The sequence below is a fragment of the Orbicella faveolata genome, unplaced genomic scaffold (assembly GCF_042242905.1).
Source record: "Orbicella faveolata isolate gen_17 unplaced genomic scaffold, um_ofav_v1 contig_2, whole genome shotgun sequence".
NCBI classification, from domain to species: Eukaryota; Metazoa; Cnidaria; class Anthozoa; order Scleractinia; family Merulinidae; genus Orbicella; species Orbicella faveolata.
This window is the reverse complement of record NW_028301547.1, coordinates 15,684,073-15,699,038: the sequence shown is the minus strand read 5'-3', so window position 1 is coordinate 15,699,038 and position 14,966 is coordinate 15,684,073. Positions and strand designations below refer to the sequence as shown.

At 39.6% G+C, this 14,966-nt stretch overlaps 2 protein-coding genes and 1 pseudogene across 2 annotated transcripts in view; 2 read left to right on the top strand and 1 right to left on the bottom strand.

The window, feature by feature from the left end:
* The window catches only part of LOC110044591 (protein ecdysoneless homolog), a 29,189-nt gene that overhangs the window by 2,686 nt on the left and 11,537 nt on the right, over positions 1-14,966 (bottom strand). Inside the window, exons 11-15 of the mRNA XM_089289858.1 lie at positions 14,711-14,802; positions 5,219-5,334; positions 3,297-3,385; positions 2,727-2,794; positions 1,685-1,780 (exon numbers count right to left, since the gene is read on the bottom strand). Coding sequence (XP_089145984.1) covers positions 1,685-1,780; positions 2,727-2,794; positions 3,297-3,385; positions 5,219-5,334; positions 14,711-14,802 — 461 coding nt within the window. The remainder of the gene's footprint in view (positions 1-1,684; positions 1,781-2,726; positions 2,795-3,296; positions 3,386-5,218; positions 5,335-14,710; positions 14,803-14,966) is intronic.
* LOC149112121 (uncharacterized) lies at positions 7,859-10,051 on the top strand. Its single transcript, XM_089289860.1, has one exon. The coding sequence runs from the start codon at positions 7,978-7,980 to the stop codon at positions 9,598-9,600; it is 1,623 nt and encodes a 540-aa protein (XP_089145986.1). The 5' UTR covers positions 7,859-7,977; the 3' UTR covers positions 9,601-10,051.
* Positions 11,571-13,246, top strand: LOC149112120 (uncharacterized; annotated as a pseudogene).

The window sequence follows — 14,966 nt, the reverse complement described above, 5'->3', positions numbered from 1 at the left end:
CCTTTCCCCTTTGCAGTGTGTATGTTTCAAGGTTGTATTTTCATTCAAGGTCCAAACATTACGCACAAATTAATTACTACTGGTGCTTTAAGTTGATTTTCGTTCATTTTAAATTCAACAATACGCTGAAGCAGCAAACGTGACAATTTAGCTCTTCACGCCAACTTTGTAACTTGATACTTTTGTTTTCCTCGCAAAGCCATGTAATATGAAACCCCTGTTTTCTCCAAAACATACGGAAGATGTCCTTGTTTTTTGGAGATAAATGAAAGAAAGTTAAATATCTGATGTAGTGATGAAGAAACGGAACAGAGACGATGTTTTACTAAAAATGCAAATTTTTACCGATGAACAAGAACTAATTTAATTATCAGATAGTCACGAAATACCACTTTCTTTTTCTGTTGCCACCTTTGTTGTTAACAATAAAACAATTCAAAATTACAACACAACGATATTGATGGCTGAGAAGCTTTTCAACGAAAAGTATTGAAGATAAACAGCGCTACTTGGCCGATATGAATGAGTCTCCTCACAGACTGATTAAATTAATTTGCGCTTTCATTAGGTGCCACGGCGTCTGCAGCAATATTTGAGCATTTTTCTGGTTTCTTTTGTTACAAATTCACAATTTGCGGAGTATTAACGCCACTAACTTGAGAACTTTTTGGTCTCTCTTACAGGCACAATTAAGGCAAGAAATAAACAAGTCGCTAAGGAGAAGCAATATATTTGAACTCTGACAAGCACACTATTGTAGATTGAAAACAGCAGATGATATCTGTTGAACCGACCTGTTTGTAATTCTAAAAGCTACGCAGCCACAGTAACGTTTCACTTTTGCAATAAAAAGGGACAACTGGCGCTACCTGAAAAATAACTGCCGTCCTTGGTCACATGACACGATATATAAAATACTGCGTGTAAAGATAGTGTATAACACTAACAATGCTAGAACGCATGCGTCTTACATGTTGAGCTCTACCATAAGGAAAACCACTCAACATTTGTGCGTGATTCCGTATGCAATGTATCCTTCACCTAATATAGAGGCCACGAACCCTAACTAATCTACGCATGCGTTTAGGGCAAATTAGTTTTGTTCTAAGGAGAATGGTACCACAAGGAGAGCAAGGGGTTACCTGAAACAAATATATAGCTTTGCGATGTTCAAAGTTAAGCGACGGCGATGGAATGTGTTTTACGTAGAGTACACATGTACCTTTCCCACCCTACTCCCACTACTTCCCTGCCTCTAGACTAATTAATTAATTGAAATTAATTAATTAAACAAACATTAAAGTTTACACCTTAGCGCCATAGGGCCATAGCGCCATAGCGCCTTAGTTCCTTAGCGGCAGGCAACCCCCATAACCATCCCAATAGTGCACTCTGCACTAATAAAAAATCAGAAACTCAATTCTTTTTATATCAAGATCCCCGATTGTTTACCAAATCCTGATTCTTATATCCACAGTAGACTGCTGGAAAAGCATACCCTTGACAGCACCGTATACTGAAGCCCATTTACGTCAGTTCCCCTCCAGGGTTTGCCGAGTTGTGTATTTTAAGGCGTATTGTTTAACTTTTGTTATTGTTTTTTTTTTTTTCTAAATTCTTGTTAGGAAAAACCAAATATTGTAGAGAAATCAGTAAGGAATATTTTGATGTTCATGATCCTAACCTTGCTGATTTTCATTCTCCTCTTCTGAGGAGGTCTTCATATCTTCATCATCACTGTCAGACTCGCTGGCATCATCACACGAGTGAATTCCATGTCCTGGGAGTGAAAGATTTGAACACTTGTCTTTAACAAAATTGCTTATATAAACATCTAGACTTCAAGTAACTGTACTTTTCCCTAGATTCTCGAGCAAGATCAAGAAGCCAAAAAAAAGTGTAACGACGTTCCAATCATTTCTCATAGGGAGAAATAACAGACAGTGGTCACAATCAATAACATCCGATTTGCGGTGGCATAATTTAGGTTTCCGTAGTGTGAAGCGAGTCAGAGCTCTACAACCACCTCTCAAAGAGATCCTAGTCAATCAACTCCCTCTGCTTCCCCACACAGCGGCCAGGGTTTGAACCTGGACTTCTCGTTCCGGAGTCCAATCTATTAAAAAAGCTAAGTCACGGTAGTTTGAATAATTTTGGCCCCGAGCAAAATTACCTTTAAGGTGGCTCAAAACATTTTACAGCAGTTGGATTTTGATGGGTCGTTATAACCACTCTTTATCACTTGATGCTACAATCGTGGTATCAAAAAACTGCCCAGTCATTGGTGAACATGTTGCTATCATTTTCGTGACACAGTAGGCTACCATAGCAACAGTATGACCTGCTAAAAACACCCTTAATTCTAGCTTTAGGGCCTATAATTCAAAAACTGCACGGTGAAATATTTTTATGTTATCAAATTTTGATAACTGGCACGATTAGACGAAACTTTTGGCAAAGCTTAAAAAATGCTGTACATAGGGTTCAAAGCCACCTTAAATTTTCAAAACTTTAAGCAATATTTCTCATTTAAGTACAGAACATCGACCTGGAAATATTTAATCAGAGATACCCTTGCTCCTCTTCTAATAAACAACCCTCCTCCTCTGTCTCTTTCACGTAACCTCAAATTAAACACGGTGCCTTGGTGGTAGCTTTACAGCTGCCTTAGATATGCAATCATGATTGTCTTATCGGCTTGTATGTGGTGTAAGAATGTGCCTCACCTAACAGGCTTCCCACTGAGTCCATAAACGACTCGGCATCAAACTGAACCTCTTCATCTTCACAATCCCTAAAAAATACACCCAATAATATATATGGCAGGCGCTCATGTCACGCTCGAACGGGAGGGTGACATGAGCGTGACATGAGCACATGTCACGTTTTCGAACTAAGAGTATCTCTACTCCCCCGAATGAGACGCTAGTCCTTCAAACAATTCGCCGCTATCCATTCATATTTCTGGGGTGGAGAGAGGCACTGTGAGAGTAAAGTGCCTTGCCTAAGAACACAACACAATGTCCCCGGTCAGGGATTGAACCCAGACCACGCGAACCAAAGTCCAGCGCACTAACCATGAGGCACCGCGTGACCAGTGCATGTCACCTAATGATTTTCTTCAAAGTGGGAGATTTCCTAAATTGGCGACAAATATTTGTGTTTGGTTGCAGCAGTTTTGAAAGAGCTACACAAGCACCTTTATTTGAGCGCTGCGAAATCAATGACCTACTAAACATTGCTGAAGGAGAGGAAGGCAACAGGTATTAAAGAAAATGATAAAACAAACCCTTTACCCTGGGAATTCTGCTCCCTCGTAACTGGAAACTTTGTCCACGAATGATTTCAAACTGCGTGTCACCGAATCCAGGTCTACCGAGGTTTCCTGATCAAAAAGAAAGACGTCAATTCGAGAACACGAAATGACAGACACTTTAAAGCAACATTCTTTAGTTAGAAGTACACTCGGGGTTCGACATTAGCACTCGCCCGCTCGCCCAGGCGAGTGTCTAAAGTGTCGGGCGAGCAACCTTGGGCTAATATGGCTTCCTATTAGTGATAATTACATAACGCATGAACTGGTCTCTTGACTTGAACAAAGTGATACTGCTGGTCACTATCGAGCCATCGGCGATCAGGTAAAAAATGGCGCCCAAGGAACCGCGCCTGAGAAGAACAGATACGTCTACTCGCAAACCGCAGGGATCTCGCGAAGATTTATCAATAACAAAACTATTTGAAAGATAAAGAACCTCAATTGTGTTTTCTTGGGGTTTAAGGTTTCATCGAAGTAATAATCCTTAGTCTGCCACGTGCTCGACGACTTTGCGAGCGAATTGTTTTCCCGTACTTTCCCAGCACTCTGATCGATGCGTGTTCTCCCGTAAACTGATCGTAACCAAAATGTGGAAGTATATTTCCGGAGTCTCTAAAGTTGTCGATGAGAAAAAGAACGAAAAAGACCCAAAAGCTGCCCGTGATACGAGGGAGTACGAGGAAGAGGGTGAACTTTTGGGCGAGTGAAAACTGGTCCGGGCGAGTGTATTACGAGGCTCACTCGCCCGAATGGCGAGTGCTGTCAAAATTAAGTGTCCGACCCTTTACACTACAACGTGAACAACTTGATTCATTGTAAAAAGTACTGCTCAAGAGGCCACTTTCGATGGATTAAAATTCAGCTTGATAGTGAAGCCTACAGGACACAAACAAAAGAAATCAATAAACATGGTCATTCAGGTTCCTTTGTTTTGTCCTCTAAGCCTAGCTGCCAAGCTGAATTTTGATATATCGAAAGTGGTCTATTCGAGACTTAAATATTCTCTTTCTTCCCGCAGGATTTGATATTTTGAATTTTTGGTTGGTCCCATCCGCAGGGCTACAGTGGTAGTCAAATGCCCCTACCCCCAGGATATCCATGACAAAAATGAGTAATGGAGAGTAATGGACTCTGGTAAGGGAAAATAAAAAGGAAATCACCCTCAAACACGCGTTTTCAACAGGTATTGGTTCTATATTATTAAAATATAAAAGTGATTAGAGTCCCACTAGCAAAATTTTATATTCAAACGTCATACAAAGCTTTTGAGGATCTGTCTTTACGAACCACAACGTTATAAAGGATGGTGTGGTCTCTTGATGTTTCCTAACTTCAACAACTTTTTCAAATTTCACGTAACCCCTCCATACAGTGTCAAACTCCCCCCCCCCCCATCCAATAACAAACATTGACGTCAAATTCCCAAACCTCAAGATACATCAACTAGTTATAACTGCCCGCGGGAGGAGGGTGGGGGGGGGGGGGGGGTGTTGATGTGTAAAGCGATAACCAAAGGGAGGGGCTTACATCGAGAACGCTAATTTTACTCTCGAACCGATGAAGCTCGATTTCTGCCGCTCTCTCGAGTCCGGTCTATGTCTCCCCACTCCACTTCGAGCCTAGAGCCGATAGGCATATATCAGTCAGTGGCAGATCCAGTCCTTGAGCTAAGTGGCGAGGGGGGGGGGGGGGGGGGAGGGAGGCAGTTTTGTTTTGATTATCCTGCCGGCTTTTCTTTCCTGTGTGCCTTTTTTTTCTTTTACCCAAAAATAGCGGGGGGGGGGGGGTCCGGGCCCCCAGGGTCCCTCCCCTAGATCCGCCACTGAATATGTCGTCGACGGGAGATGGGGGATAAGGTGAAAGGAATTTTACTGTATACCGTGCACTTTTGCAAGCACTTACACTGCTTTTCGCTGTATTTCCACCCGCGAGCTCGCCAGTTTCTCTTGAGTTCGGATCGCTGTATTTCGATAGCATGTCTTCTAAATCCTGGTCGGTCAAGTTTAACCAGCTATCGTCTGCAGTCATAAGACAACCACAATAAATATATTTTTTAAAACTTTCGGCTATCAGTCCACAGCCTTTCATGAATAAAAAAGTGTCATTTTTTATTGGTAAAACACTATGGACTAATCGCTTATGTTTACAAATCGTTTTAGCCAGAACACGTTTCTACTTCTTTAAAAATATGTCTTCGCCTGGTTATAGCTATTTTTTTTACTAAAAGTAAATAAGTTCAGTTCCGAATGGAAATTCATCCCAGTCTTCTTCATGAAAAGCCCTTTAAGCTGTCACGTGATCAGGTCCGTCACAATGATGACGCTAAGAAATATGATATGTCACCCGAACATAACAAGCAAATGAAAAGACATTTTGCAATACTAAAAGACGCCACTGAATACTGTCTTGAATTTTAAACTTCCCGTCAAAACGGCTCAAAATAACAATTTTTGAAATGATATTCATTTCTCCGTAATATCCTGTCACTGTTTACGCAGAAGTACACAACCTCTAGCGACAGCTTGCGAACAATGCCTCTAGGTACGATCCTGTTTCAGTCCTATTTCCTGTTTCACTTGCGGTGCTCGAGGCTTCACTGCTTGCAGTTCGTTTCTCTCTCCATAAACAGGAACTCCAGTGAGTACGGATCGAAAGTTTCCTCGTCGTTACAGCCATTTTCAAGTATGCGTTGGACAGGCCCGTTCGACAGGATAAACGACCGAAAAGGCCGTCTGCTAGCAGTCTAGTTGTTTCGGTTACGGGCCTAATATCCAGCTCAATATCAAAATATCAATTCTCCCTATTGATCTTCATACATTTCTTGTAACAGTCGTGAGAATTAGGTGATTAGTCAAGACGTTATTGTAGTTGATGATTTTCCTTATTCTTATTACTTGTCAGCTTATCAATGTACTAATGTTGTCAGGAGAATTCACATTTTGATTAACAATAAGACGTTAAAGTTGTACAGTAAAAGACTGTTGGAAAGTTAAATTATTAATTATGGCATAGTTAAGTCATTCTTCTATTTTCCTTTCACATCTAGAAACCGAACGGAAACGTGAACGGACGAACATGATTAAAAATTTTGGTTTCAGCATAAGGGTTTTTAGCTGTTTAGGTTGAAAGTAAACATAAGCCATTGTCAGGCTAGTTTTCAGTTCAGTTTTTATTATCGCACACAATTTACAGAAAAACAACTTAGCGAAAGATGGTTTACAATGATATAGGAAAAATAAATACAGATAGAAATTAACTAGAAGTAACAATATTTAATTGTGTACAGTGACCAAAGTAGCTAATGAGCTTTCGAGCTGGTCACTGTCGTGTAGATATAACATTTTTCGCTGGTTTATCAACAGAAACAAAATAGCATAACCCTGACAGAGATAATAAGCGCCATTGTTATATGGCTAGCTTCGACAATGGGCAGTATGGCTCTACCTTGCCCGTATTTTTTATGCCAGGTAATGAATCCCTTTTTAACTAAGCCGGTTTGGTCAAGTTGACTGGATTTTGTTCTAGTTCTTGTTGTTCTATTTCTGTCTTTATGGGCCTGAACAGCGTCGGGGCAGCGTCTTAGCCAATATCCAAACATTTTCGTACAATGATTCCGAATTCTTCTGGAAACCTTATTATCAGCTTACTTTCTTACTCTCTTTAGGGCATGGTCGTTATTTGGGTCGTCCAGATCCTAACCTAACCCTAACCCGTTTACAAGGTGCTATTAGCGCAGAAGGACCTGCTCAAAAGTTTGCTGGCTTGTAAAAAAGTTCTGCTTGCATTTCTAGCGAAAGAATCACGTTTGGTTAGAAACGAAGTGCAAATTAAGGTCATTCCTCACATTTGCATCGCGCATCCTTACTGCGCATAATTTATGGCGTCATTAGTGCGCGCTTGTGCACGCGCATATTGAAAACATGACGGATTTGCCTTGATATTGAGCTCTGTCAGTTGAAAAATGGCTCTAGCTCACCAACGAGCATGGGCACCCCAATTTTTTTTCCAGTCATTGTAATCAACTAATCATAAGCTTTGCGTGAGAAAAGACTGATCTTATTTCTATTGCTGAAATTGAATAAATAAGAAAAATAGCAAATACAGTGTGGTCTTTTCTATTTTGCAGTCGGTAACCACGTCAAGAAATTTGGTTCAAATTTTTAATCAAGGATTTAGCTTTCTGTCTGAATCAAACTTAAACGGTTATTTGTGGTCCGACACAATGTATTGACTGTAGTTTAATGCGTGTTCTTATGAGTCCGGGCTTACAAAGATGTTACAATTACTGGGAATGCGTTCTTATAATAAGCATTAAATGATGCAAAAATGGCGCATTTTCAATGCCTCACTGCTCCTTAATGAGCATGGGCACCCCCTTTTTTATTTCAAAATTGAAGTTATCATATGACAAATATTCAGTGGACAAAGTTTGAACAGAAATCTATCGTCACTTTTATTTCGGAGGAATTACCTTAATATTTCAAGGTTCGTAAACAAGAAAATGAAAACTTTCGTGGTACAATTGATTTAAAAGACGCCTTAGCAGCACACAATGCAAAACAACGACAAACGTTCTTAGAATCTGGAACTCATCGTTAATATCACAGTTTGATATTTCTTGAGCAAAGCTTAAAATTATTTGTTTAGGCCTCACAGAAATAATGAGTAGCAGTACACTGATAGAGGTGTTTGGTCATATCGTGTTGAGTTTTACACGAGGAGTCACAGAGCACTACAACCCACAAGAACCTGAATACACGGCAGAGTCTTTTGGCTACGATCCTCTACAAAGCACAGGTCGAGAATGGTATTATCATCCTGTTGATGAGCTTATTTATCAAGAATACAGCGACAGAGAAGCCACAAGCTTGGACTATCTAGCGTCTAACCACGCTGATATAAGGGTTATAAACGCGTGTTCGCCAGAGGAAAACGACGAAACACAGGAAGATCAACAAGATGAAGATAGAGCAATGGCTTGGAAGCGACTCAGACCATCCGCTCTCCGTACAGTTTGTAAATCAATGTACATTGGAGCTTTGATTTCACTACTAACTGCCATCATCATAGGTTCAGTATACATCTTGATCTCATATTTATGCAATAAAACTATAAACAACTGTGAATTTCATCCAAAGAAGTCCATTCCATTAAATGTACAATGGATAAGATCAATTTCGACTGTGATCAGTTATGCTATTTTACACTTTTCGTCCATTGTCATTGTGCTATTTGTTTTTCGTCCATATCAGTTCATGGGCGTGAAAAGGAAAATCATCTTAGTTTCCTGTTTTGGATCTTGTTTGCAAGCATTTTATATTATAGCTCTACAAGCCTTAGGAATATCTCATTCCAAGCCATCTTCTTTACAACTGATTCCAAACAACGTTATTGCTGTTACAAGTCTATGTTTACAAGTTTATTTTGTAACGAATCACTTTTGTATACGACGAACAAGAAGCAGTCACGTCAAGTTTTTCTTTCAAATGACAGTTGCCCTCGTTTCTGTTTTAATTCTTGCCATTGCTGTGGGTAAAATGATTTACCCAGCGTATAACAAACAAGGCAAGGATGGTAAACTTCTAATCGCACTTTTCTCTCCTCTCATTGGAGTCCTTCTCAAAGTAATCTCGCGAGTTTGTGTTCAGCGGTTATACTCGAAATGTATTCATCCGGGACATTCCTACGTCTTACTAACAGCGCTGTATTGTTGCTCAGCGGTTATGTTTCGAGTTTTACAAGCAGATCTTGGCAGTTTACAATCTATCGCTGTTCTTGGAATAATTCACGGTGCTGCAGAAGTCATAGAACGAAGTGCTATGGTTGTGATTGATCACATTTGTCATGTGATTTGCAAAAGAACATCAGCTCCTTGGGGAAGTTTTCGTACTCCTCGCCGTGAGAGACTAATGGCTGATATCGCTATCATGAGCATGTTGTTTGAGTCAACTGCTATAGTGTCTGTTAACGGATCATTGTACTTGTATCAATTTATTTACTTAAAAGACGATTCCGTTCTAGAACTGCTACAGTCTTTTGCTATCACAACTTCAGTTCAACTGGTGATCGAGTGGTTTTTCACCAGCGTGTCTCTAGCGATCACAACTCGTTATCAGAATATAGCTGTCATGGCTGTTTGGCAAAGAAGGTGGAAAAGACACATTTCAGCAGCAACAATAACTGCTGTTTTAGTAGCGTTATGGAGTACCAAATACCTTTTACCAATTGCACACGATCGCCTTAACAAGTTCTCAAATCAGACTTGTAAAATGCCTTTTACTTAAAGTTAGCAAAACGCTCGAACAAAACGTTGGTACAGCGAAGCGCTGCACAGCACAGCACAGCACAGCACAGCACAATACAATAAAATACGTTACAGTTGATTCTTATCTGCAACATGTGAATTTCACCTGACCACTTTATTAATGCAGAAATGAGTTTAGCGTTTTAAGAACAGCCTGACTTAAATACGGAAGGCCTTCCCCTCTGAAACATTTCATTAACGTTAAAATCAAAATATGGCATGTTTAACCTTTAGAAACATAACAAGGTGAAGGAAAAAATACTGACGCGCCATCATCAGATAAACATCAAGGCTCTAAAGCAATGGTAATGACATCAAGTACAAAACAACCAAAATTGTCGGGGTTTTGACGATAGCAAGAATAACAGCAATGTAAGTAATTATTTGTTGTGTAATGAAAAGAAATAATAATAATAAAAAATGTTTCTCCATCTTGGTTTCGTGTTTTTCTTTCGTAACTCTTTCCCGTTTATTCTTCGTAATATTCTTTAACTTCTTACACACAAGTACACAACCCCTAGCGTGCCAACTATGCCTTTAAGTACGATCCTGTTTAACTTGCTATGTGCAAAGCAGGATTCCAGTGACTACGGAGCTCGAGAGGATAAACAATCTAAGAAAAAAGCCCGAGTGCCAGCAGTTTCGTGGTTTCAGCATTAACCTGCCCCATATCAAAACATCAATTCTCCTTACTGATAGCCATATATTTCTTGAAAAATTAGTTCTGAGAATTTACTGCTTAATCAAGACGTTATCGCAGTTGATGATTACTTGCCTGCTCAACAATATATTGATGTTGTCAGGAGAATTTAGATTATGATAAATCTTTGAAAGTTAAAACTTGTGGCAGTAAAAGACTGTTGGAAAGTGAAATTCTGCCTCCTTTGCTTTCTTTCAAACGCGCGGACAGCGAGTCCCTCAGATCACATGACCAATAACAGAGCTATACATGAACTATGACTGCTAGAACATTTCTTTGCACCTATAGAAAGTGAAAACGTAACATATTAACAGATATTTAAGCTTATTTAGTCATTCTGACATAATCAAATGATCGTTCGGCTTCCCCTTCACATCTTGAAACCGAGCAGAAACGTTAGTGTACGGTGCACGTAATTAGAGAATTGGTTTCAGAGATGGTCTACAGGTAGATGTTCAGCTAAACGTGAGCAAAGGCTGTTGTAACATGATTTAGCAACACAAATAAGTCGCAGTACCCTGAAAGAAGAAGTAAAAAGTATAATTACTTGGCTACTAGCCATGTAATAATGCTTTTTCAAAAACCAAATCCTGATTGGCTAACCAAGTGGGCAAGATGAGGCTATCCTGAAGTTTCGAGATTAGCTGCTGCGATACCCAAGAAAGATGTGTTCTTTAAGCCACGCAATAAAACAATAAATCCATTATTGACCAAGCCTTAGGTCAACATGGCTGGATATTAGCCTGCATGATAATTTTTAATGTGTTTAAGGACATCGACTGCGTCTTGCTCCTTAAACACACAAAAAAGAGCCCGGGCTGGCCAATATCGATATCCAGCCATCTTGACCTCACGCTTGGTCAAAAACCCACATTTATTGATTACAAATTCCCCTCGAAACTATGTTATCAGCTCTAAGAAGAAATTGCGCCCTTACTAAAATTTAGTCTTTTTCGCCATCGTTGATCACTTAGCTCGGGCAGACTCCTAAAATAGCAAACGGCCTTAGTTAGCGTTCACAAGGCGCTATCGACTCCAAAAAAAATGCTCAAACGTTTGCTAAATAGTAAAGATATTTCTCACCTAGATTTCTAACGCAAGACTCATGTTTGGTTCGAAACAAAGTGGAAGTTAACATTTCAAGGTACGTAAGCAGGATCTACATTTCCGTGTTAAAGCCAGTTACAAAAACCTTTTTGTACCAGCCAATGCCATACAACACAAGACGTTGTGAAAAGCTGGAACTCATCGTTAATTTTTCTTGAGGAAACCTAAACCTATTCGTTTTGGTCTCCAAGCAATAATGAGTAGCAGTACACTGATAGAGGTGTTTGGTCATATCGTGTTGAGTTTTACACGAGGAGTCACAGAGCACTACAACCCACAAGAACCTGAATACACGGCAGAGTCTTTTGGCTACGATCCTCTACAAAGCACAGGTCGAGAATGGTATTATCATCCTGTTGATGAGCTTATTTATCAAGAATACAGCGACAGAGAAGCCACAAGCTTGGACTATCTAGCGTCTAACCACGCTGATATAAGGGTTATAAACGCGTGTTCGCCAGAGGAAAACGACGAAACACAGGAAGATCAACAAGATGAAGATAGAGCAATGGCTTGGAAGCGACTCAGACCATCCGCTCTCCGTACAGTTTGTAAATCAATGTACATTGGAGCTTTGATTTCACTACTAACTGCCATCATCATAGGTTCAGTATACATCTTGATCTCATATTTATGCAATAAAACTATAAACAACTGTGAATTTCATCCAAAGAAGTCCATTCCATTAAATGTACAATGGATAAGATCAATTTCGACTGTGATCAGTTATGCTATTTTACACTTTTCGTCCATTGTCATTGTGCTATTTGTTTTTCGTCCATATCAGTTCATGGGCGTGAAAAGGAAAATCATCTTAGTTTCCTGTTTTGGATCTTGTTTGCAAGCATTTTATATTATAGCTCTACAAGCCTTAGGAATATCTCATTCCAAGCCATCTTCTTTACAACTGATTCCAAACAACGTTATTGCTGTTACAAGTCTATGTTTACAAGTTTATTTTGTAACGAATCACTTTTGTATACGACGAACAAGAAGCAGTCACGTCAAGTTTTTCTTTCAAATGACAGTTGCCCTCGTTTCTGTTTTAATTCTTGCCATTGCTGTGGGTAAAATGATTTACCCAGCGTATAACAAACAAGGCAAGGATGGTAAACTTCTAATCGCACTTTTCTCTCCTCTCATTGGAGTCCTTCTCAAAGTAATCTCGCGAGTTTGTGTTCAGCGGTTATACTCGAAATGTATTCATCCGGGACATTCCTACGTCTTACTAACAGCGCTGTATTGTTGCTCAGCGGTTATGTTTCGAGTTTTACAAGCAGATCTTGGCAGTTTACAATCTATTGCTGTTCTTGGAATAATTCACGGTGCTGCAGAAGTCGTAGAACGAAGTACTATGGTTGTCATTGATCACATTTGTCACGTGATTTGCAAAAGAACATCAGCTCCTTGGGGAAGTTTTCGTACTCCTCGCCGTGAGAGACTAATGGCCGATATCGCTATAATGAGCATGTTGTATGAATCAACTGCTATAGTGTCTGTTAACGGATTATTGTACTTGTATCAATTTATTTACTTAAAAGACGATTCCGTTTTAGAGCTGCTACAGTCTTTTGCTATGACAACTTCAGTTTAACGGGTGATCGAGTGGTTTTTCACCAGCGTCTCTCTAGCGATCGAGACTCGCTATCAAAATATAGCTGTCATGGCTGTTTGGCAAAGAAGGTGGAAAAGACACATTTCAGCAGCAACAATAACTGCTGCTTTAGTAGCGTTATGGAGTACCAAATACCTTTTACCGATTGTACACGATCGCCTTAACAAGTTCTCAAATCAGACTTGTAAAATGCCTTTTACTTGAAGTTAGAAAAACACTCGAACAAAACCTTAGTACAGTGCAGCAGAAAACATTTCACTAAATTGATGTCTGAAAAACATGAATTTCACCTAAATTTAACATATGGATAGGCCTTCTCGTCTGAAACATTTCATTGAAGTATAAATGACAATATGGCTTGTTTAGGCTTCTAAACATAACAAGGTGAAGAAAACTTGAAAACTGAGTTCCGCCATCATCAAATGAACGTCAACACTGGATTGCAACGTCGCGAAAACGTTACTGGCTAAAACACAATAAAACTTCAGGTATTCTGTTCATAAGAAGAAGGAAACCGATTACCAGGCGAAGGCTACCTTAATATGTATGTTCAATGGTTTCCAATTTTTCTACAGGAAATGTATGTAGAAAAGTAAGGAGAGCTCTAATGAACGGTAATAGAAGTTCTATCTGAAATAATGATGAAACATGGTATTTCACGTGTTTGTTCATATGCAACAAAGGATAGGAAGCCTCGCAAACTTCAGAGGAACAAACAAAGTTCCCACGATTTTTGTTGCAAGGTCCACGACTGAGCACAATCTTTTGTTTTCTGATTATACACTATGCAGTCATATCGTCAACGAAACCTTTTTAGTATTGTGCTTTATGCTTGGTTAAGACCAGAGAAGCGAACAAAATTATGTAACAAAGAACTCTGTTGGGCTTCATAACCATTCCCCTGTTTTAACCATGGTTTGTTATATTACTTATTAAAGTTGTTTTGTGCTTCTACTTGGCAGCGTGGCCGAGTGGTTTAGGGCGCTGGTGTTGTAAACCGGAGGTCCCGGACTCAAGGCCTCCACCCTGCCATTAGCAGGACTTGTTTCTCGGTAGTCCAGAGTTCAATCCTCGGTCACGCTTTGTAAATAGCTAACTGGTCTGCCTCCTGCCAGTTGGGATTAGTAACTATGTTACGTTTACTTGAAATATTTGTTTCCTTTGTTTCAGTGGTATGCCTGTGAACTAGCTAAGCTTAGTGCTTGTATAGCTAAGTACATGACCACTATAAATAAGTAATTACATTACATTACATTACATTGTTTATTTTTTACATAGTTTACGTTTGTTTGTTTTGGAAGCAGCGTGACCTTGTGGCTAGGGCGCTGGCTTTGTAATCCGGAGGTCCCATGTTCAAATCCTCCTCCCTGCCCCCAGATGGATTTGTGTTTGGTGGTCGCAGATTCAACTCCTCCACGCTTTGTAAATAGCCAACTGGTCAGCCTCCCGCCAGTTAGGTTTTTTAACAAGTTTCTGTTTAATTTACGATATTTGTTTGCTTGTTTCGCTGTCTTCGATTAGTACAGTAGTGCTTGACACTTCGACACTTTAATAACGTGACTTAGTTTATTTTTAGTTTTTGTTTCCCTATTAATCACATAAAATTGTACATTAAATGTAAGGAGAAAAATAAAAATTTGAGAGTATATTAAATGAAATTTTTCTTACCATCTTCAGGGAGTAGTTTTTCTTCTTTCATCTTTTCCACATCTATTTTAGCATCTTTCAGCATCGTCAAAATAATCAGTCCTGGGTCAGACCTGAAGTTACATAAACAACAACTTGAAGCAAACAGAATTTAAGAGCCAGTGCCCATAACTATGGACCAAACAACGGCACAAGGCGAAAAATCGATTTCGCTCATTTTTTGCCCATAGATTGGCCCTAGCTAGTAAACAAACGGACCATAGTTCGTTTCTGCTAA